Consider the following 23,443-nt stretch of genomic DNA (forward strand, 5'->3'; position numbering starts at 1 on the left):
GAGGAAAGGGCAAACACCCGAGAGCAGCACTATATCAAGTGAGTGGATGGTGAATGCCCTCACATATAATAAATTAGTAGAGAAAGTGAATAAACTGAAGAAAACTTTTTAGAGAGAAATATATGAAATTATGAAGGAGCTATGCATGCAAAGGGAAGAAAATGAAAAATCATACAGGAATTAAAAAAGACACAACAATAGATGAGTTGTCAGGTGAGGTAGTTTCACTTAGAAAGAAGACTAGTGAAATGGCGAATACAGTTGTCAACCATGAGAGTATTATGGAGTTCTGAAATGATATGGAGACAATTAGGCAGGCAAGCAATCTGACAGACCAAAGAAGTGATACCGAAGAGAAGATAACCCAGGTGAACGAAAGGATGAGAAATTGCAAAGATGAAATACAAACTACATATGCTGAAATGGTGAAAGTAAGGGAAGACCTAGAAACAAAAGTCAAAGAAAAAAGCGTTAGAAAGGATGTGAAAGAAATTACTAAAAACAACCCGAAACTGGTCAAGAATGGGCAGATATCAACAAATCTCTAGTAATCACTGGTATAAATGAAGAAGAAATAAAAATCAGAATCTCGAGAGACAAAATGGAGATGGTAAATATAATGAACATATGGTACTGAAGGAAGTATCAGAGGATATCTGTGATTAAGATATAGAGGAACACAAAAGGCTAGGGAAACATGAGGGAAATAAGTTAAGGCTCCTGAGTATAACCTTCCAAAGCATGAACAATGTGGGGGAAATACTATCAAATGCTAATAAACTCATGGAAAAAGAGATATTAAAAAAAAGTATGGACAAAAAGATGCCTAACTCAGGAGGAATGGGGATCACTTAAGGAAAAGAGGGAAGATGCAAAAACAAAAAAATGAGGAAAGGTCAAAGGAAGAGAGGAGGTATTTTTTTTTTAAGTACTATAGTGGGATTACAAGTAAGAAAATGGTACATATGCAACAGGGACTAAGAAAATGGAAGGTAGTAAACTCAAATGTCAAATACGTAAACAACATGATTAAGCTGATGTACTCAAATGTAGACGGAATGGTATCCAAATTATTAGAGATAAAAGACTACACCAAAGAAATGGAACCTACTATTATCTGCCTATGTGAAACACAATTACCATCCCAAGGATATCAGATGACACCCTAAGCTTTGAGGATTACAGTATATGGAGAAGAGGCAGAAATTTGAAGAGGAGGAGGAGTTCTGATATTAACAAAGAAAAATCTACAAGTCAAAGAAACACAAATAGATATACCGTCACAAGCAGAATTGATTGCATCTGAGACGGACACATCTGGAGTGAAAATAACTGTGGCAAATCTATACATGCCACCCAAAACAAACACCTGGGAAAGAGGCAAATATGAAGACCTGGCAGAAAGTACAACTCAGGGTTTAAGAGCCCTACTGTAATGGGGTCTATAAATGCCCAAGATGCCCAGAGACAAAATGGGGATCCTCGCTTTGGCTCAGTGGTAACGTGCATGCTTATGGAGCATGAGGGCCTGAGATCAAATCTTGGCCAGGACAGTGATTAATTTGTTAAGTTTCATTTCGGGTGTTAAACTACTACATAGAATGGAAGAGAAATCTGAAAGAATTATAGGAACTGGAGATTTCAATACAAATAAAAATTGAAATACCCTAAATGTAAGAAGCTATGAAAGCTGTTGGGATCAAAAGCTCTTAGATCTTGTACAAGAGTTTTTCTTAACACAATATGTAGAGAAAAACACCAGAAATGGGGATCTGATCCATCATTACTAGATCTTATATTCACCAGGCATGACAATGGTATCGACAAAGCAATGTATCACTCTCCATTCGGCAAAAGTGAACATGTAGTATTACATTTCAACTTCAGGACTGCATATGATATACGGTAGTTAGCAGTAATGAAAGTTACAGAAAGAGCCTAAACTACAAAAAAGGGCAACTACCATGATCTAAAGTAGTACTTCATTGAAACAGATCGGGAAAAGGAGCTTAGAGGACAAGATATAAATGTTTTATACAGAAAATTCTGTGAATTATATGAAACAGGAGTCCAAACTTATTTTCCTCAACACAAAGAAACAGAAAAAAAAAAGTGGTTTAATACAGAATGTAAAAAATCAGAAGAGAAAAGTGACTTGCTGTGGAAAGGATACATATGACACAATAGTCTGAGGGCATATAACAACTATAAACAGGCAAGAAATGATTATACAAGGATAAGGAGAGAAGATCAAAGGCCGTTTGACGATGACATTATATATAAAGGTAGCGATCAACTGAAGCTTTTATACAGCTACATCCGAAGCAAAACCAAAGTTAAAGATACAATACAGTCCATCGTGGATGAGGGGATATCTTGTTTCCAAGAAAATGACATTTGCTAAGTTCTGAACAAAAATTTCCAATCAGTTTTTATAGAAGTAAATAATTTTGAGAGAGATGATAAGGAACATGCATGCCCACAAATATTACCACAAATACAAATATTGGAACAAAAGGTACAGGAAGAGTTGAGTAAATCAGACAAAGGAGAGCAAATGGTCCTGACGAAATTTCAGGTTGGGTGCTACATGAATGTGCAGAAGAGTTAAGTAGACCAATATATTTAATATTCAAGGAATCCTTAAGTCAAGGTAAACTACCTGTTATTTGGAAGAATGAAAACATTATTCCCCTATTCAAGAAAGGAAACAGACAGAATCCACACAACTATTGACCAGTATCACTGACCAGTGTTGTAAACAAGTTACACCGTACTAGGAAAGCTAATAAGAAAAATTAGGGTGAATCATCTGGGAAAATACATGATAACAGAAAGACAGTTTGGTTTTAGAAAAGCAAAATCATGTTACAAATCTATTAAGCTACTATGATAGAGTTGCAGAAACACTACAGAAAACAGAGGGATGGGTGGACAGCAACTATTTAAAGAAAGCATTTGACAAAGTACCGCACCAAAGACTAATGGAAACTGTACCATCAAGGAGGAATCAATGGTATATTTGTTCTGTTAGATGCAGGATTTTCTCAGAAAAAGAGAAATGAGAACAGTACTAAGGGGAAACTGGTCATCATGGAGGGAAAAGACTAGCAGTGTTTCACAGGGCTCAGTGCTGGTACCAATTATGTTTTTAGTATAAATAAATGACACAGACAGGAACACCGGAAATGGAAGCTATCTAAATATGTTTGCTGATGATTCAAAAATACAAAGGAGAATTACAAACACTGACTCTTGCGGTGGGCTACAGGAAGAATTAAATAAACTTCATGAATGGAGCAATAAATGGCAAATGGAATCCAATGAAGACAAATACCACGTAATCAAGTTTGGTAAAAGTGGAAAAAGACCAGATTGGAATTCTGTGCTAGGAAGTTCAACCCTACACATATCAGAAAAGATGGACCTAGGACTATCTCCAGCTGACCACATCAGTGAGACGGTATGGAACATGCACACACAGCTTAATATTATGAGAATAGCATTCACATATATAAATGAAGACAAGCTGTGAAAGATAATAACATCATTCATCAGACCAACTTTGGAATATGCATCAGTGGTCTGGAATCGTCATCTCAAAAAACACAAAGACAAGACTGAAAAAGTACAAAGGGCTGCTACAAGATGGGTACAAGTTTAAAGGATCTAAGCTATATAGAAAGGCCAGAAAAACTGAATCTACCAACATTATGAGAGAAGGAAATGTGGAGACATGATTACGCTATATAAATGCATCTCAGGTAAAGAGAAAACAGACATCAGTGAGTATATAACCTATGGGTAGGCATCAGCGAGAGGTCACTGGGGAAAAAAAAAAAAAAAAAGTGCATAAAAAGGGAGGTAGTATATAACCTACGGGTAGGCATCAGCAAAAGGTCATTGAAAAAAAAAAATGCATAAAAAGAGAGGTGATAAAGATGTAAGGAAATACAGTTTCCTAAATAGGGCAATTGATCAGTGGAATGCACCATTGAATGAAATAATGTGTCAAAACTATTAATAAATTTTTGGATATGTGTGATAAAAATGGTTTAATACACGGGACAGTATGAGCTTGACTCATACGTGTAAAGAAATATTTAGGCATGAACACAGTGGCGCAGCCAGTGGGGGCGGGCCTACCCCCCTCCCCCCGAAATTTCCGCGTGTGTTCAAGAATGGACTGCGAATCTTAAATGTCGAATTTTTGTTTAATCAAGGGTGTTATACTCGGTGTGTCACATATTTGGAGAACTGAAAAAATGTGCAATTCTGAGTATAAAGTCTTGTATACACATACTTTTAAAGACTTACTTTACTTTAGGTGCAAGACAGACATTTGAATTTACACACGGGGAGCCGTTGGTGCCCAATCGGGTGAGGAGAGAGACAGGAAAGGAAGCAAGAAACGTGTGTCGCTCTGCGAAATTTTCAATTTTTTTATGTACCTGATGATATACCATCTTCAAAAAGGGAAACTAAGCTACTAACAGGTTTATGTAATTAACTAGTTGGGAGTACCTGTGGGCATGTAGGCCTACACGTGGCAGAATTGGCAGGAAAAATAAACTATCGTGGCAATGCTTGCTGGCCATCAGCCGAGTGTCACTCGCTCATCACCCGCCTGTGCCATCAGTCATCAGTCAACTCTCATCAAATCATGTTACACCAGTGACCAGTCCATACAACTTGCTAATTACACTACCTGCACGCAGTACTGTGACAAGAAGTGAAAAGACGTATTCCGTGGGTTTCCCTGGATCACTTTATTATGAAACAGAAGCAGCCGCAGCAATCAAGTACATTGGACTTCTCATCGTTCAAGTTCTAAAAGGTCAGTTTATGTTTAGCAAATGCATTACATTGTAGAGGATATTATTGCTGCCAGTAATAATAACAAATGATTATGTCATGCCATGAGCTCTACGTAAGTGTAGGTACACGCAGAAACTGGAAGTGAATGATTGCTTAAGGTTTTCCTTGTGATATATTTCAGGCTTTAGTTACCTGTGCCCTGTGTGGCAACCATCACTGCAGTAAACTAATCATCACTGAACTAAGGGAAGTATTTAACAGATGATAGATTTTCATCGACATTAGTGCTGAGTGTGGTGAGTTGGAACAGTGGGCACTGCAGTGCCATATGCCAAGACATTTCCATTTTATGGCACCCATTCAATAGCCCTGCCCCAACTTTACAGATGTTGTTAATACTAGTTTTCTATAGAACCACGAATAATGCATGAAAAATGTGCAAATATGAAAGGGTAGCATTTTGACCTTTGTATAATTTCATTTTTGAAAATACACATTTTGCCAATTTTCCTCTCCCACAGTCAGTTTTAGAGCTAAAGGTCTACTTCTTGGTGAGTGAACTCTTCAATTGTTATAGATTTTTGTGATTTATCCAGAAAATGCATTTTTACAGGAAAGCAGTGTTGATAGATTAATAGACAATTGTCCCGACTCACCCACCATTTTTTTTTTTTTTTACCCAGGGTGAGTTGGGGCAACTCATAGGGGCATTTGTCTTTTTAGTGTAATAAGAAAAGCGTATGGCAGGATACTTATTGACAGTGTTAGGGAAATAACGGAGGAATTACTTGGAGAAGAATGGGGAGGCTTTAGGAAGGGAAGAGGTTGTGTAGATCAGCTCTTCATTCTTAGATCTTTCATGGAAAAGTTTCTAGGGAAGGGAAAGAAGTTGTATGTGGCCTTCATGCATTTGGAGAAAGCATATGACAAGGTGGATAGACAAGGATTGTGTGGAAAGTATTAAGAATAAATGGAGGAGATGGGAAGTTGTTGAATGCTGTGAAGAGTATGTATGATGGTGCTAAGGGTGCAGTGCGTGTGGAAGTTGAACCGAGTGAAGTTTTCTCTTTGAAGGTTGGGTTGAAACAGGGATGTGTCATGTCTCCATGGTTGTTCAGTCTGTACATGGATGGGATAATAAAAGAGATACAAGGTAGGGCAGTGGATGCTGGAGTGGCCCTAGTGAGAGACGGTAGTGTTTGGAAATTCCCTGTACTGTTCTTTGCAAATGATACTGTGTTGTTAAGTGAAGATGAAGGGGAACTGCAAAGCTTGGTGGATGAGTTTGGGAGAGTGTGTAAGAAATGGAATCTAAAGGTGAATGTAGGGAAGAGTAAAGTTATGGTCTCTGAGGGAGATGAAGTCAGTGAATGTACAGTGAGGTTTGATGGTGAGGAAATGAAAAATGTGAGTACGTTTAAGTACTTGGGGAGTGTGATGAGTATGGATGGAAGTTTGGAGGGTGAAGTGCTTGAAAGGGTACAAGAAGGATGAAAGGTTGCTGGTTCGTTGGAAGCAGTGATAATAAACAGGGAAATGAGCATGGAGGAGAAAAAGTTACTACATGACAGTATTGTGATACCAACTCTAATGTATGGAAGTGAAGCTTGGATGTTGTTGGAAGGACACAAGTCAAGAGTGAAAGCAGTGGAAATGAGTTATTTAAGAGGAGCCTGTGGGGTCACATGGAAAGACAGGCTGACAAATGTGGATACTGTATAAAGGAGCACTGTGGTGTGGATGTGATAGGAAGCGTTAGGAGGAACACACTGAGGTGGTTTGGCCATGTGGAGAGGATGGAGGGTGAGAGACTGACGAGGAGAGTGTGTGAGGTGCAGGGGGGAAGAGGGAGGGGGAGGCCGAGGATAAAATGGGGGGATGGAGTGGGGAGGTATATGGGAGAGGGGGGTGTGGGTGTGAAATGGGAGCAAGACAGTGAAATGGCGGGGGACAGGGCGACGTGGAGGCGATTTGTTTGTGGCCACCCCCTACGGAATTAAGGCGTCTATCAATAGAGAGATAGACAGAGTTGGGACAACAATTTCATTTGTGATTTTCGCAAGGAAAAACCTACTTTTCGTGCATTATATACTACTATAATTTATAGTTTGCTGTATTTATGGTGGTTTTGAGTGTCAAGTAGATTTTTCTCAATTTCAGGCTGGATGCATGCCCTAAAGAGAGAACATAATGTGATGTGGATTATGGCAAAAAAAGCATATACAGCATTGGTATAATGTTAAAAGTAGGGAAAAAGAGTTGTACAATGAAATTTTTGGAAAGGAGAGGAACCAATAAATGCAACTGCTCAGTTTGTGATGATATACTGTATACTAATGCTTTTCGGCAGTATTTCATTGGTGGACCTGTCTTATTAGCAGGAACTGTACCTTTTACGATGCAAGAGATGGACAATGCCTTTCATGATTAAAAAAAAAGCATATTTCTCAGTGAATTTTTTCAGCATAAATAGCTACAGGCAACTTAGTGGAACTCTTACGAAATATGTATAGACTCTTACGGAATATGTATAGCGCAGTGCGTCCTTAAGTGCGAGGCGTGGGGGGGGGGGCTAGGTTTATGCCCCCCTTCCCCTCCCCAAATTATATTTCTGGCTGGGCCCCTGCAAGAACACGCACAACACTGCTAAAAATAACCAAAAATAACAAGCAAAGCAAAACCCAGTCACAGCTTGGGCCGTATTCTCGTCGAATGAAGCTCTTTCCCTTGTGCTCCTTACCAATACAGTATATTCTGTATCTGGAATGCCTTTTAAAGTGAGAATACAGAGTGCTCATGTTTCCAAAACTCACCATCAGGGATTTGGAGAGAGTTCTCAAGGTTCTGAAAGAGTGTGTTGATGCCCAGAACCAAACACAGCAACATCTGCAAACCAGGAGCACCATTAGTGATACATTGAGTATACAGTGGTACTTAACAGTATTCAAATTGATTCAATACAGACTATTACTGCCAAAGTACTAATGAAGTTTGCAAGTAATGAAATGTCTTTGGAATCTACACCTGATACATTTAAGCCGTTAAAATTGTAACTGCTCTATTAAGCAAATAAACATTAATACCTAAATTTCTATAAAATGAAACTACTTTTTCTCTTGTAAAATCTTCGTAATTACTTCACTAGGCAGACGGGGCATCAACTACTGTACTTTTATTCAATATTGGTTACAATGCTACTGCACTGGATACGGCAGAAGTTGTTGAAATCGTAATCACGTTCTTAACCACATAACCATAATAAATATAGAATCGTAGTACATTAGGTATAGCTAAATTATCAAAATGGTGTTTACTGTATTTTATTAATCATGTACTGACCTAATGTTATCGTAGCTTATAAAAGTACCCGTTTGGCCAAGACCGACCCGCTGACACACTACGGTCAACATACTGCAAAGTAACCGAGTGCGACAGGAAGCATAATGAGGTTTCGCAGCACTTTTTTTAGCAATTTACTTAGCATATTGCACCTGAACATCATGTTGTATGTTATGTATGTTTGAAAATAAAAAAAGTCTGCATCAATAATGTAATGCTAGGTATTTTTAGGTCCGGCTTCCCGCCCGTAAACGCCTAGCGTATAGCGGGGCTCTCTTTCTAGACCAGGGCTTAGACAAATAGGAGAGAGGTAGGACACAAAAACTCAAGGCAACAGGTAGATGTCACTAGGGCTTAGACAAATAGGAGAGAGGTAGGACACAAAAACTCAAGGCAACAGGTAGATGTCACTGATACAAATACACTGGGCAATTACAAGCTCGTGTGTCTAGATATGGTTATTAGTATCATGCAGGATACTGCTCGGGTCACAGTTAATAGTACTTGAGGCAGAGTGTTCGTAATTATGGGAAGTCCGGGTTTTCTATATTCGTGGAGTGACTAATGTTATTCCCTGCTGGTGAGTGTTACTTTGGCACTGGGGTCTGATTATGGTCTTAGTGTCAGGAGGTATTTTCTGATGGTAGCATATTCACCCTGTTAGATTCGACTCTCACTGGGTGGCCGTATTTGTGTTTACACTGTCGCTGATACTCACTCCACCACTTTGGTATTATCACTGGGGCAGTTCACTGTTCCATCTTTATATCCTTAGGTCACAGACACTGTACACTGTAGTTGTTATTCATTCCACCACTTGGGTATTATCACTAACTTCCATTAGAGGGTTAGTTCGCTGTTCTGCCTTTATATCACTTTGTCGCAAACACTGTACTATTGCTGTCACTCCTGTCGGGTCTGGGCATCGTGGCAGTCAGGGGCAAGGGTGGAGGGGTGTCGCAGCTCCGCTACTGACAGGGCTGGGCACCAACGGGGGCCTCTATATCCAGAGGCCATGGGATCACGCGCAAGGGCATTCGTTCTCGTCCGGGGCTGTGGGTGGCGAAGGGTCTCATGCTCTCAGGGCTGGGGACAGGAGTGCAGCCCTCAGGGCTGGGGCCGTATAACTGCCTGAAACTTTCGTTCAGGATCCTGACGGAAGACGAAGATCTCCGATGTCGAGGTATGGGGAGTTCCCGCCCGGGAGTCCTGGGGGCGGTCTGGGGTTCCCAAGGGCTGCAGTCTCCAGGGCTTGGCAGTGCTGACAGGAAGGGGCTGCGGCACCAGTCTGCGTCGGGGTTCGTCAGATGGGTTTCCTCCAGATCCGGTTGTAGGGAGCAGAGGCCGGGGGAGACTAAGGGGCCTCTCCAGTACTACTCTAGGCCTGAGACTCCTCTGGGTCGTGGGTCGGTGAACAGGCGTCAGCTTCAGACGGAGAAGCGGCTACAGGCCGTCTCCTGCCGTAGGGCCAGGCTACTGGCCATGGCTTCCTGGGGGCGCGGCTACTGGCCGTGCCCTGGGGGAGTGAGCAGCTGCCAGCAGACCCAAAGGCACCTTCGGAGCGGTTACAGGTTGTCTCCTGACAAAGGCAGGAGCGGCTACAGGCCGTCTCCTGATTCCCCTCAGAGCAGCTAAAGGCCGTCTCCTTCAGGAGGGTTGAGCAGCTACAGATCATCTCAGCAAGGACACCTTCAGAGCGGCTACAGGCCGTCTTCTGACGAAAGCGGGAGCGGCTACAGGCCATCTCCTTTTTACCCTCAGAGCAGCTACAGGCCGTCTCCTTCAGGAGGGATGAGCGGCTACAGGCTGTCTCCTGATGAAGGTAGGAATGGCTACAGGCCGTCTCCTTCAGGAGGGTTGAGCGGCTACAGGCCGTCTCAGGAAGGATACCTTCAGAGCGGCTACAGGCCGTCTTCTGACAAAGGCGGGAGCGGCTACAGGCTATCTCCTTATTACCTTCAGAGCAGCTACAGGCCGTCTCCTTAGTGAGGGGAGAGTGGCTACAGGCCATCTCCTTATTACCTTCAGAGCGGCTACAGGCCGTCTCCTTAGTGAGGGGCGAGTGGCTACAGGCCATCTCAAGGAAGACACCTTCAGAGCGGCTACAGGCCATCTCAGAGGTGCTGGCAGGAGCTGGATAGACAGCTTCACCCCGAAGCTGGTTGGGGAAGGCTCGCCCGGAAGGTAGTCTAGTGTTCCTGCTATGGTGGCAGCGGGCGAGTTCCAGGTCATAAAGGCGTGCGGCCCGGGCGGACTTATGCCGCTGTCGCTCCGAGTCCCACCGTGCTGTCGTTGCTCCTTGTGGGGGTGTCTGAGTGCCTCCGGGGGCACTATACTGCATTTTAAATAATATAGAAGAGGATATTGTGGTGTAATTTGCATAATAAATGCAAAAGATGTGTAAGCAAAACCTCCAACGGCATTTAAAATACGACCCTGTGACTGCTGACTGTTATAAACGAAATCTCCAACACGGTAAAAAGAATATGAGACAGTTTCAAACACGGGGGGCGGGGAGCAAAAACGTGTCTCGGTCTGTGCATGACGTCACAGATAATCCACACTGAGGATCTCAGCCTGGTAGTGTAACCAGTCACTCACCTACCTGCCCTGTGATACGAGCTCCCCAGCCTATATGGATTACTCTTATTTGTATCCTAACTGCATGCAGAGCAATAAAAAGATTAATGCTATCTTTTTGGGATATTATAAAATATGACATCAAGGAAGAACTATCTGTTTTCAGAGAATATGGGAATGTCATAGGCAGGGTCATACAGACACGCAAGATCCGACGTCACAGGTGCCTGTAAGCCAGCTGATTATGAGGAAAAATTGAAATTACCGACAGAGATCACTGGTTCAGAGCATAGCACCACCAAACATATTATACCAAATGATCCGTAACTTGCCAGTTTACATTGGAATACCACTACATTCGTTTTCTTTCATGCTCCCATTCTCTCTCTCTCTCTCTCTCTCTCCCTCTCTTATTATCCTTGACGTCACATGCGCGAGCCAGAGGCGGTGAACCTACCTCTCATATTCTCTTTACCTTGATCTCCAATGACATTTATAATACGAGCCTGTGACTGTTGACCTAACAGTTAATCCGCAGAGACCGTTAACCCCTTCACTCACAGGACTAATGTTATTATTGTTCTACCCAGAGGATTTTATTCGCTTTAGGCATGGCCCATCTTAATGAAGGGGTTAATGAGAGCTGTACTTAACCCGCTGAGCTCTATAATATAATATAGCGAGGCTATCTCCACAGCGAGCGTGTAGCTTCGGCCGCTACATTGACACACCACCACTCGTCGCCTCCACAATGGTGATCACTGTTCTTCGCTTCCTGTTTATTTCGCTGTTGCTTACAAAAGCTAAGCAGTGGGCCATGGCACTATATTTTCCGGATTCATCGGTTGATTTCAAAAGACGTGCGTCGGTGGTACGCCGCTCTGGGCCCCTGTAGGCTGTTACACAAACTATTTGGTGCTACCCATGAGAAATCCTCTCCATACTACAGAGGTCTGTGACTTAACCTCTCCCATTCGAAAAGTCTCCCATAAGCTGACCAAAAACCGTCTGGGGTTACAGACTAACCTGTAAACACATCATGGTCATGCAGAGGTATGGTATAGTATTAGAGTGCGACTTAAAACGTAAGTAAGCATTGGTATATAGACAACGCAATTTAGCTCAGAAGAGACATTTCGAACTGGAGGAGTTAAATTTAGCCTTGAATAACTCTTGTAAGTAGCAAGGTTCTCTACAAAGCTGAATAAAATCGTCTGGAGGTAGGCAGCAAGAATATAAAGTACGGGATTGTATTGAAGAAAGCTGATCTGTGAACACTAACAGAGGCTACTGGGAATGATGACCATGCTTGATGACTAATAAAGAAGCGTTAATATCTTCACTTACAGGACATATTTCCATTTTCTTTCAACCATTTTTATTTTTTTAATTTATTTAATTTAGCTTTGAGGAGACCTTGCTTCGTGGAACAGCTGGAAGAGTTTTCTTCTCTCTTCACTGCGGGAGAATCACCTAAGTAAAATGTAATGGTCTGAGGCTAGCAAAAATACAAACGACATCTTGGAAGCCCAGAAGTTAAGAGAAAATAATAATAACTACAAAGTAAAGGCAACTCATTACCGTGACACTGACGTTGGGCAAGTGCGAGGGAGTGTTGAGAACGTTGGTCGTATAATCATGGTAATTTACATCAAACCTCATCAGTTACAAACCTTTTATTATAGTTATATTCCTGCTATCTCTAGGCGATTCTATTAAGCTCAGAGATTTGATACTGCCTTCTAAAATACGCGCCTCCGCCGCCGGATCCCCAACCCCGCCACCCCCCACCCCGCTGTGAAGCCGCAGCCCTACCCCCACCCCAGGAGGACACCACGGCAGGCAAGGTCAGTGCGAGACTGGCCCAGATCGAGAAGGGCGCCGGGGCGCCCCTACCTTGAGTCCCTCTTCCCCTCAACCTACCCAACTGCGACAACGCAGGAATGAGAGACAACCTCACGGACGGAGCAGCCCTCCCCACACACACCACAAAGCCAGGAGACAGGACGTGTGTGCTAGGCAATCCCTAGGTCCTGTCCTCCCCACTTACTATTTTTTAAACCAGCCCATACCCCACTGACCGGGCTAATGTATGGCCCGGCCTGCAATAAAGTTGCAGGAAATCTTTGAAAAAAAAAAAAAAGCCCTCCCCATGTTCGGGGTGGGACTGCTCCAGATACAGTCCCAAGCAACACAGCGGTAACGGCCACCGTACGTACCGGGGAGGGAGAGGCCACCGTACGCCCCTCAGTTGTTTCCCCCTGTAGCGCCGCGGTAACGGCCACCGTACACACCGGGGAGGGAGTGGCCATCGTACGCCCCTCAGCTACAGCCACATCTGGAAACCGCCTCGGTGTGCTAGCTATTAGGCACACACCGACTGGCAATGGCAGGAGGAGTGGAACCGCGACAATGGCACCATACACGTCGGGGAGGGAACAGCCACTGTACGTCCCTCATCCACCTCCTCCTCCTACGGGAGTAGCACCGCGGTAATGGCCACCGTACGTATCGGCGAGGGAGCAGCCACCGTACACCCTTCAGCTACTTCCCGTTGGGCAGGCAGAGCCACGACAACGGCCACCGTATGGGTCGGGAAGGGAATGGCCACCATACATCCCTCATCTGCCTCTTCCTCCTTCGGGAGCAGCACCGCGGTAGCGGCCACCATATGTACCGGGGAAGAAACAGCCACCGTACGTCCTTCTGCTACTACCCTTAGAGACTGTGGAACCGCCACAACGGCCACCCCACGTGTGGGGGAAGGAGCGGCCACCATACACCCTTCGTCTGCAGTCTCTAGGGTTCTTCCGGAGGGGAAGGTCCCTTGCGAGGCCGACTCACTACCTCTCAGCTGCGTGGGACGCCCTTTACTCTCTCCCTCTAGGTGTGGCTCCCCGGAGGTGCTGCCGTTCCAGGAGTGGGGGCAAGGTCCCGTTCCTGCCCTGCAGCCGGCCCATGGACGACGCCGGCCCCTGACGGATGCCCGACAGAAGAGGTGCCGCAGTCTGTTCCTGACGGCGCCCCGCTTTGTAGGCGACTGCAGCATCCGGCCTCCCAGGGCCAGCCAGCGGACCCCAAAGTGGGACCGCCCAGGCCCCACTCTCCGTCATCCCTCCACCCGGAGTAAAAGGCGGCAGGCCCCCTTCCTGAAGTTGTTTGGCCCCAGTCCCGAGGGCCACCTATCAGGTCGAGGCCCCCAGACAGAAGGGCCTCCCTGCACCCCAGCTACGAAACGGGCCTGGGCAGTGACGCCCCTGGGAGTGGTGTATTGTCTCCTGCGGGAGAGCTCTCCCGAGGGGCTCCCTCCCACGCCCGGGTGCCACCTCCGCTAACCCCAGGAACAAGTGGCCAAGTGACGACATCCCTCACCTCTCAAGTCGTGTCAGAAACTAAGTGAATGTGACAGTAGTGAATGTGACAGTAAAACGGTAACAATATAACAAAGTGACGATCAGTGCATATAAACACAAGGGCAGAAACCAAGGGTCAGTGAACACGAATAGCGAGGCAAATGTGATATACCCAAGTACGGTGTCTATATCCAAGCCCTATGGAACCAGGGAAACATGTCAGTGGCGCCCCGAGATAAACAAAGACCAGCCAGTAAAGACAGAACCAGTAAACAGTGTCGCCGCGGCTAAGTGACATTCCCGTGTGCCGTGACTCGGGTACTGCCATCGCGCCCATGTAATGTGTATAGTAATACCGACCAATCTGACCCTTCACTCCATCCACGTATAGTATATCCTGTCGAGTATATTAAATGACAATTGTACCTTAACTCCAGCACCTACATTGTGCCCTAGTGACTTGTAATATCCATGTTTTTTTTTGTTTTTTTTATGCGAGGAAGAAGGAACCAAAGGCCATGAGCCCGCAGTAACAGTTCCCTCCAAGAGAAAAACAAAATACAATAGAGAGCCAAATTCAAGATCCGATCATTCTGAGATGCCTGGACACACTACGTTTGAAAGACTGGAGATCATAGGCAGGAGGAAATACAGACAGAGGGAGACAGTTCCAGAGCTGACCTGTTGCATAAATGAAAGACTGGGAGTAACGGTTAACTCTTGCATTAGAGAGTTGGACAGAAAAGGGATGAGAGTTTGCTGCCAGACGGGGGCTACGCGCCCGTCGTAGAGGTGGAGGAATGCAAGCAGACAGTTCAGAGGAGCAGTGACCATTAAAGTAGCGATAGAAAAGAGATAAAGATGCAACAGTGCGGCGAAGAGACAGAGGTTGAAGGGAGTCAGTAAGAGGAGGAGAGTTAATGAGACGAAAAGCCTTTGACTCCACCCTATTGAGAAGAGCTGTATGTGGGGAGCCTCCCCACACATGAGAGTTGTACTCCAAACAGGGGCGGATAAAACCCCTGTATAGAGTCAACAATTGTGCAGGGGTAAAGAAAGAGCGGAGTCGGCTTAGCACACCCAATCTCTTGGAAGCAGATTTTACAAGAGATGTAATATGATCTTTCCAAGATAAGTCCTGAGTAAATGAAACCCCAAGCATGTTCAAGGATGATGCAGGATTAATCTGAATATTATTAAACATTAGTGGGTATACCTGTGGAAGATTTTGTCGGGTTGATAGGTGTAAGAACTGAGTCTTAGATGCATTAAAGACAACCATATTATTTTTACCCCAGTCAGAGATATGAGCCAAGTCAGACATTAGGTGTGCCATAGCCTCATCCCTTGTTTCTTGAAGTAACTGTTGAGATGGGCGTTGCGGGAACCGAATGGAAAGGTGAAGGGTGGAGTCATCAGCGTATGAGTGGATAGGGTTAGATGTACAGCTTAGAAGATCATTGATGAATAAAAGGAAGAGAGTTGGTGATAGGACAGAGCCCTGAGGAACACCACTGTTGATAGATCTAGGAGAAGAACGATGGCCGTCTACGACAGCGGCTATAGAACGACCAGAAAGGAAGCTAGCGATGAAGGCACAGATAGAAGGATAGAAACCGTAGGAGGGCAGTTTGGAAATTAAAGATTTATGCCAGACTCGATCGAAAGCCTTTGAGATGTCAAGTGCAATGGCAAAGCTTTCGCCAAAGTCCCGAAAGGAGGATGACCAGGAGTCTGAAAGGTAGGTGAGAAGATCGCCAGTGGAGCGTCCCTGACGGAACCCATACTGACGATCGGAAAGAAGGTTGTGATAGGAAAGATGCCTTAAAATTATTTTATTAAGAATTGACTCGAAAACTTTTGAAATACAGGACGTTAAAGCAATTGGACGATAGTTGGAGGGTTGGGAGTGGTCACCCTTCTTTGGGACTGGCTGAATGAGAGCAAACTTCCAGCAAGAAGGAAAGGTACAAGTTGACAGACAAAGGCGAAATAGTTTGCCTAGGCAGGGTGTAAGCACAGAAGCACAGTTTTTGAGAACAACAGGAGGGACCCCATCAGGCCCATATGCCTTGTTAGTACTGAGGCCAGTAATGGCAGAAAATACATCAACTGAAGAAATTTTAATGTCAGCCATGAGGAAGTCAGAGGGGGGAAGTGATGGAGGAACAGCACCGGAATCGTCTAAGGTGGAATTGGAGGAGAAAGTTCTGTGCGAAGAGATCTGCTTTATCAGTAGAAGAAATAGCTACAGAACCATCAGAGTAGAAAAGAGGAGGGAAGGATGATGAGGTAAAGTTGTTTGAAAGATTTTTGGCAAGGTGCCAGAAGGAGCGAGAAGAATTCGAGTTGGAGAGTTGAGAGCATTTAGTATGGATGAAATTATTTTTAGTAGAGCGAAGAACAGACTTAGCACGATTCCGGGCAGAAACGTAAAGATTATGTGATTCAGGGGTGGGTTGGCTCCGGTACCTTTTGTAGGCCTTCTCCTTGTTGCGGACAGCATTAGAACAAGCGTGATTAAACCAAGGCTTTCTTGCGTTAGTCAAAGGATATGAGAAAGGAATGTATGCTTCCATGCCCGAGAGAATAACCTCCGTAATGCGCAAGGCACACTCAGATGGCTCACGGCCATGGAAGCAATAATCATTCCAGGGAAAATCAAAGAAGTACTGCCTGAGGGCCTCCCAGTCCGCAGCTCCAAAATGCCAGAGACGACGTTTCCCTGGAGGGTCAGCAGGCCGTACTGGAGCGATAGGACAGGTTAAGGTAATAAGGTTGTGATCGGAGGAGCCCAACGGAGAGAAAAGATTAACAGAGTAAGCAGAAGGATTAGTTGTGAGGAAGAGGTCAAGTATGTTGGAGCTCTCTCCAAGGCGGTCAGGGATACGGGTAGGGTGCTGTACAAGCTGCTGTGGATATAGTTGTATTTTACCCCCATCATTACTGTGCTTGTGTACACTTTATACCTGTAATAGCAACTCTCTCACCCTGTCCATTCTGTATCAAGAGTATCTTTGTTCTTGTATTGTAAGGAGTTCGAATTAAGACAATAGATGTGTTAAGGTATACTGTCGAGTTTTTATGCCCTGTTCCTTTGTGAATGCTTTACTTCCAGTCTAGAAAGAGGACCCCGCTTAGTCGCGGGCGTTTTTAGGACGAGAGGTCGGACTAAAAACACCCAGCATAACACCTTCATTAATCGTTTCCTTGTTATACATCTTACCGAAAGTGAAAAGAAAAAAAAAATCGCCTGGAAGTAGCAAGATTAACGAGAAAATGAATGACAAATAAATTATGAGGCGACATACAGTACTATATGCAAGATGAAACAAGAAAATGACTGACAAAATAAAGACGCGACTTACCCACTGAGCTCTATAATATGAAGTGGCTTTCTCAATACGTTCTCAAGGGTAGTGCCGCGTAGTTTGTGTGTCCGTCGCCAGGGTCCCAGGGCGGCGCTGATGTTTATGCATTACAATCGACGCCCGCGCCTTTTGAAATCAGCCAATGCATTCGGAAAATATAGTGCCATGGTCCACTGCTCAGCTTATTTAAGCAAGAGCAAAACAGAAACAGCCAACTAAGAACAGTATTCCAATTGCATTACCATGGTGGAGGCGACGAGTGAGGATGTTTCAATGTGACGAACAGAGCTACATGTTCGCTGCGGAGAGCCTCTCCATACTATACAGCTCAGTGGACTTACCATATGCAAGATTATAACAAGAAAATGGCTGACAAAATAAATACATTAGTAATGACACGACTTACTGTATGCAAAAATAAACACAAAAATGACTGACAAAATAAATACATAAATAAAGATGCGACTAATTACATCCAAGATTACACAAGAAAATGACTGACAAAATAAATAAATAAATACATCAATAAATAAACATGCAAATTACCCAACCTGTTTCTCCCCGACTAACCTGCAAACAGACTATGGCCATATTGACGTACAGTAAGGGGGTGCGAGTGAGGCTATTGAGAATGTTGGCTTTCACTACTGCTCCGTAAAGGCCATACGCCACGGCAGTCACTCCCAGGAACAGCACACCAGCCACTGAAAATAATAATAATAATAATAATAACAACAACAACAACAGGTTACGAAAAATGACCACTTGGAATACTACCCTAAGAGAGAGATGAATCCAGTGCCCCCAATTTCATGGTAGTTTACGGAACACGGTAATTGCTAGACGTCATTAGTCTGCATTACAGCGCTGTCAGCAATGATATAGTAGTCAGACGTGTTCTAATCATCATCACATTCTTCACAAATTATCCTGTAAATGTGACACTTGACCACACGTTCCCATATTCAGTTTTAATAATACGGCGGTTAGTGGACTTTAAGATTTCGTAACATCTCATCCTTAGCGATTTATTCAGAACATTACGCCTCAGTATCCTTAAGATGGAAAATATGTCACCTATACTACGGCTCTTTCCTGTTGTGATATTCACTGGTGGTGTGGTCCAAAATATCTCGGATTTTTCATACATGCTGAAAATTAGGGAAGTGGCATCTGCTTTTTAGTAACCAATGAAACTTTATTTACTTAAAATTCTGTTATGACTAAACAATAAGTCGCAGAACAAGACCATAAACAGGTTGACATACGAGTACAACGAGGGCATGCTGTACCTATAAAATACAACAGCAATCCCACTTTACAGTAAGAGGCAACATGACTATAATCATTTCAACTGTACAAGTAGTTAGCATTCCAGCAACTGATCTGTTGTTCCTTAACCCCGGTTTGTCTCGCCGAGCAGACCCGTCGACCACTGGTATGCACCGCTTCTGTGAGGCCGTCCTAAAGGTACAGTACAGTTCATACAGGGATCCGGCGTTCCCTCGGGGCAGACAGCGTCTCACCAGAGTCGGCCCAGAGTCCTTCCCACGGTGAGGTGCAGGGAGATATGGAAAGATTCGGCTACCGGATGGAAGCAGCAGCCTAGGGTGCACACGTCATCATGTGTATGCTTCCTTTCAGCGCCGAAACTGATATGCAAATATAGCCAATGATGCCTACAAACACTATTATTGTTAACAACTAACAGTAATGATATTATTATACAGCAGATTAAGACATGCCGAAACGAACATTATTCACTTTATTTTCACACTGAGCTGGCTACTTAAAACGAAACAAAAACAGTATTATTCACTTTCATATTACTCCTGTGAGACATGGGGGTTAAAGGCTAGACTAATATAGTCCATAACATCAACGAACAGGTGACTATACTACACTGTTGATGGCATTACATGATCAAAGAAGCCTCCTGCCGCCTCCTGGCATTCGAACCTATGCGAGCCAGGCATTTGATCATCGCCCGTGCTGATGCCCTACCCTCTTCCGTCCAATTTGCATTATTATTAAACCACCACTCGATTTTCTTTAGTTCAAGGGAGACTCGATCAAAATGAATATCAGTGCACCTTCCGCGCAAAACAATGTTACGCAGGCGATAAATAGGAGTATTCCAACATGCCCTGTGATATTATGAGATGCCATATATCGCTTGACGGTGATTCAAACATAATCCTGATTGGTTTTCCAGGACAAACATGAAAATTTTCACAGTCGGATCATAACAGCCAAAAGTTGACATCTACACACACACACACACACACACACACACACACACACACACACACACACACACACACACACACACACACACACACACACACACACACACGTGCCAAAACAATTCACAAATTTAAGGATATGTACGATAAATATGGTCTAAGACACGGGACAATACGAGCTTGACTCATTCCTGTAAAGATACAATTAGGTAAGAACACACACACACACACACACACACACACACACACACACACACACACACACAGATTTCGACGGATGGACAAGGAAAGCTGAGTGCAGAATCTTTGCATATTATCTCTTATTCTTCCTATAAAAATATAAGGCCGAAAGTTAAGCACTGTGTAGTTAAGCACTGTGTAGCCTAACTTAAATTTGTTCTTGTTTAATATAGCATTCATAAGTTCTTTCACTACCAGAGATCCTTTTAAGTTGAAGACAGTGGTCTCAGGGCAGTGATGTAGTCGAGGTGAAAACTCCGTTAACGGAGTGAAACGCTTATCCCTCTCATGGTCGGGAAAACCCCAGTATCCTATCACTGTAGAGTCAGCTGTGTGAATCACAGGAACATGACAGGGCCAATCTCCCCCTAGCCCACCCCACCCCATCTTCACAGCCTTGCATTCTTCACAAGCTAACGAGAGGAGTGAGTCACAGGGTTCTGCGAGCATCAGACCTGTTTCTACATTATGATGATGACGGAATGATTAGTGGGTAGCTCTCTTATGATTTTAAGTTATTTTAATTATTTTACTATCCAATTTGCCAATACTGCGATGCATGATGTTATAATTTTCGGCAACTCACCCTGTACTGCTGCGCGAGATGCTGCCTGAATGTCTCTGCCTTCACTACTCCTACGCTATTTGAGGGATCTGAACTTTCCAGGTGAGTTCGTTTAGTTGCTCCGAAGGTCATCCATTACATTCAATTTTCCAACCATGATTTTTAGGGGGGAACAGCCCTCCTCACCATATAAAAAACTCCCAAAGCGAAAGGACGGCAGATAAGGCTTTGATACCTTAGTCACATGTAGTACAACAGACTCTCATCTATATTGTGAAATTTGGGAAGCGTAACCCCCAGTGATATTTACGGGGTCCGCCCCCCACCCAAAATAAAAACGATCAGAAATAGGGGAAAGCGAGCACATGGATTTCGATGAAACTACACGAGTCAGTTCGTCTGGTTCCTTGATAATGCCTTTCACTATATAACATTTTCCACCATCATTTTTAGGCTGTCAGCCTCTCCAAAACTAATAAAGGATACAATATAAGGGAAGGACGGCAGACATCGCTTTGATGTCTTAGTAGCCTACATGTTGTACAACGCTCCCATACGTTAACTACTACTACAGCTACTATTACTACTACCTCCACCACCACTACTACTAAGACTCACTGAGTCACCGCTGCGATCATGTGGTTTTTACACGGGATACTACAGTAGTTTGTTTTATGATGCAGTAATATTATTTTGTAATTCTTTCAAATCGGTATGCATACAGCAGGACTGCGTCTGCAGATTCCATGCATTCTTTGAATGTACAGGAAGAAACTGTACATCTGCACTCTTAGTGGAATATGACATCTGCTGCTAATGATGATGATAAAAGGTGATTATGATGATATGTGATGATAATGAATGATGATGGTGATAATACTGGCGATGATAAAGATGAAAATGATGGTGGTGGTGACTATAATGATGATGATTACTAATGATGATTATGATAATGACGATGATGATGGCGGTGGATGTGGTGGTGATCATGATAATGGTCATCTGACAGTAATGATAACAAGAACAGTGATAACAATAAGGATAATGATGGTCATTATAATGGTCGTGGTGGTGGTGATTTGATGGTCATATGGTGATGATGATGATGGTGAAGACAATAATGATGATAACAATGGCGAAGATAGTAAAGATGATGATGATGATGATGACGACGACGAGAACGATGACGACGACGACGACGACAGTTATGACGGATATGAAGATGACTACGATGATGATGATGACAGTGATGATGGAAAAAAAAAAAAAATCCACTTCACTCCCTCCATCTAACTTTATTGAGGAAAGTTGGTGGAAAGAACAAAACATGGCCACGGGAATTTCCGCAGGACTTACAAGGAGGAAAAGGCCAACACAAAGCTCTCTCTGTTCTCAGCACCAACACACCCACACCCTAACTCCCACTCCCGGTACCAGTATTTTGTGCTCGTTTTCCTCTTTCTCACCCACACACCCACGCCCTAACTTCCACTCAGGGTACAGTATTTCGTGTCCGTTTTCCTTCTCTCTCTCTCTCTCTCTCTCTCTCTCTCTCTCAATGAACTACTGTATCCTTCACGACCATCATCTCATTGTGTCTCTAACTGTCTCTGTGCTCGTATGTCTCTCCGTCCCTCTCTCCCCTCCTCTTCCTCCTCTCTCTCTCTCTCTCTCTCTCTCTCTCTCTTTCAGTGGACAGCCTGGCAACGTCGTACCCTGTCGTCACGCAGAACAGCACTCTGTGAGATGCAGGGGACGCGTAAGGGTTTGTGTGTCAGTGCTGTAGGACCTGTGTGAACAACCCTCCACGGCCAGTCCATATTTGCTAACCTAATATTAAACACGTGAGAACTCATACTGCAAATGACCACAAAGTTCGACCAAATATTAGTCATAAGGTTTACCGAGTTCTTAAAAAATGGTATGTGTCCCTTAAAGGTAAGCAACTTCAAGGGCATTTTATACTCTAGGAATCTATATTTATCTACGTATCAATTTGTATTTGTATCTATTTATGTCTCGATCTAAACAGTGACAATTCAACTACATACTTCATTCATAAGGCAACCCATATGATAAAATGTGCCATATTTGCCTTAAAGAAAGAAGCTGTACGTACATATAAACTAAAAGTATGATTTAGTTTACATAAGCTCCAGTTAGACTACGTGTGGCTTGTCGCGTCCGTGGTACACAGATAATTACGTGTTAGCGTATACAATGAACTGCCTGCGTGGAACTTGGAATAATTTCGTCATGTTTCTCTCTCTCTCTCTCTCACACACACACACACACACACAGGATGGTTAGCAGTACTGGAAAAGCTTTCGTCAAGGAGATACAATAGATCAAACAGAAAAGTGTTCAAGTTCTATTGTGTTCAGATCATATGTTTTTGATAGTGGTGTGTGTGTGTGTGTGTGTGTGTGTGTGTGTGTGAATGGTACCATGGGTCATATCTATAAACCTTCTTAAGCCCTCCAGTCCAAGGATATACCGGTACTCGTATTAGACTGTTATTCTTGCTGCCTCTAGACGATTTTATTCAGCTATGAAGAACCCCCTGGTAGCAAAGGAATTAATCAATGCAGTACTAAATCCCCGAGTTCAGAAAGTGTCCCCTAAGCAGAATAAAATCGTCTGACGGTAGCACGAATAAAAGCTGTCACCGGATTCAGAAGGTTGACTCCTAGAATCCGCTGACGTCCTCTCTACTTTATTCCACCTGCCTTCAGACGATTTTACTCAGCTCATGGGACACTTTTTAACACTAGAGGGGTTAGGCACGGCCTACATTAACCCCTCCAACGCTAGAAGTCCTTACTAACCTGAGAAAATCGTCTGGATACAGCTTGAATAAAAGACACAGAAAGGCGCTGGAGGGATTACCTATACAGCATTCATTAAATCCTTCACTGCTAAAGGACCTCA

The 23,443-nt window shown here is 43.8% G+C and overlaps 1 protein-coding gene across 1 annotated transcript in view; it reads right to left on the minus strand.

Moving 5' to 3' along the window:
* LOC145400141 (uncharacterized) overlaps nt 1–23,443 on the minus strand; it is an 84,890-nt gene that overhangs the window by 19,147 nt on the left and 42,300 nt on the right. Inside the window, exons 8-9 of the mRNA XM_080272676.1 lie at nt 18,032–18,165; nt 7,632–7,704 (exon numbers count right to left, since the gene is read on the minus strand). Of these exons, the coding sequence (XP_080128802.1) occupies nt 7,632–7,704; nt 18,032–18,165 (207 nt within the window). The remainder of the gene's footprint in view (nt 1–7,631; nt 7,705–18,031; nt 18,166–23,443) is intronic.

The sequence above is a fragment of the Coenobita brevimanus genome, chromosome 1, assembly GCF_032717465.1.
Source record: "Coenobita brevimanus isolate Jiangsu-jjx chromosome 1, ASM3271746v2, whole genome shotgun sequence".
NCBI classification, from domain to species: Eukaryota; Metazoa; Arthropoda; class Malacostraca; order Decapoda; family Coenobitidae; genus Coenobita; species Coenobita brevimanus.